The 921-nt window shown below is 52.9% G+C and overlaps 1 protein-coding gene across 1 annotated transcript in view; it reads right to left on the minus strand.

Moving 5' to 3' along the window:
• The window catches only part of Ppp2r2d (protein phosphatase 2 regulatory subunit Bdelta), a 48,034-nt gene extending 47,129 nt beyond the window's left edge, over window positions 1–905 (minus strand). The window contains exon 1 of the mRNA XM_010620552.1: window positions 730–905. Within this exon, the coding sequence (XP_010618854.1) occupies window positions 730–781 (52 nt within the window). The 5' untranslated portion in view covers window positions 782–905. The remainder of the gene's footprint in view (window positions 1–729) is intronic.
• Between the last annotated feature and the right edge of the window lie 16 nt (window positions 906–921).

The following is a 921-nucleotide window of genomic DNA, read 5'->3' on the forward strand; positions in this document are numbered from 1 at the left end:
AAAAAAAAAAAAAAAAAAAAAAAAAAAAATCACCTGGTTTCGATCTCAAATCATAGTTTACTCTGCTTCATAACCTGGGTAGATATGACCAATGGGGCCACAAACCCCAAATATCCTCAAGGGTCAAATGCCAGGTCAGACACCGCCTGGGAGAGGGACGGGGTGGAGGAAGTGGCGGCAAAAGGTCATGAGGGCCCGAGGTGAACCAGGTCCAGACATCTGACCAGAGACTTGGCAATCTGGGGCAGGAAAGATGTGTTTAGTGCAGGCATCACTTTGAAGACAAAGTGAAAGATTCAAACAATAAGATGCTTGAACAACAATAAAAAGTCATCATCTCTCTAAATATGAAATACCAAACTCTACATCTCTAAGAGTTAGTTCCACATTCTATTATGCAGAACTTCAGGGCTCTCCTGGCTCCCGGTCCACAAGTTACAACTTCGTACCCCGGCCCACTCAAAGCTGGGATTAAGGGGAGCAACGACAGACATCTCAAAGTTCAAGACTATAACATGAAGGGCCTTCAAAACGAATAGTGGAGAAGCAAGCATTCATAGTGAAAAGCAAGAACTCCAGAGCCTCAGAGACCCTGGAACCAAGCAGTCCCCGCCTCCTGTTGAAGGCACCACTCAGAAGCCGACCGCCCGCCAGGGACCCGCAGGCGACCAGGTAAGGGCTAGACCCAGCGCCTCCGCCACCCTGCACGAGCCCCAAGATCACTTTCACCTGGCATCGCACACCACCCTGCAAGAATGAGCAGCCGGAGACTTCTCTGCATGGGCCCCCGAGAACATCCTTCATGGCATCCCGAGGCCGGCGTCCACAGGCGCTCGGCCCAAACTCCTCGGACGCCCCGAGCCGCCCCCACCGTCCCGACTGGGTCCCAGCTCGCGGGGACGCGCAGCGCCACGAGGGGAA

Source organism: Fukomys damarensis, unplaced genomic scaffold, assembly GCF_012274545.1.
Source record: "Fukomys damarensis isolate Sample0158 unplaced genomic scaffold, DMR_v1.0_HiC HiC_scaffold_8, whole genome shotgun sequence".
In the NCBI taxonomy this organism is placed as follows: domain Eukaryota; kingdom Metazoa; phylum Chordata; class Mammalia; order Rodentia; family Bathyergidae; genus Fukomys; species Fukomys damarensis.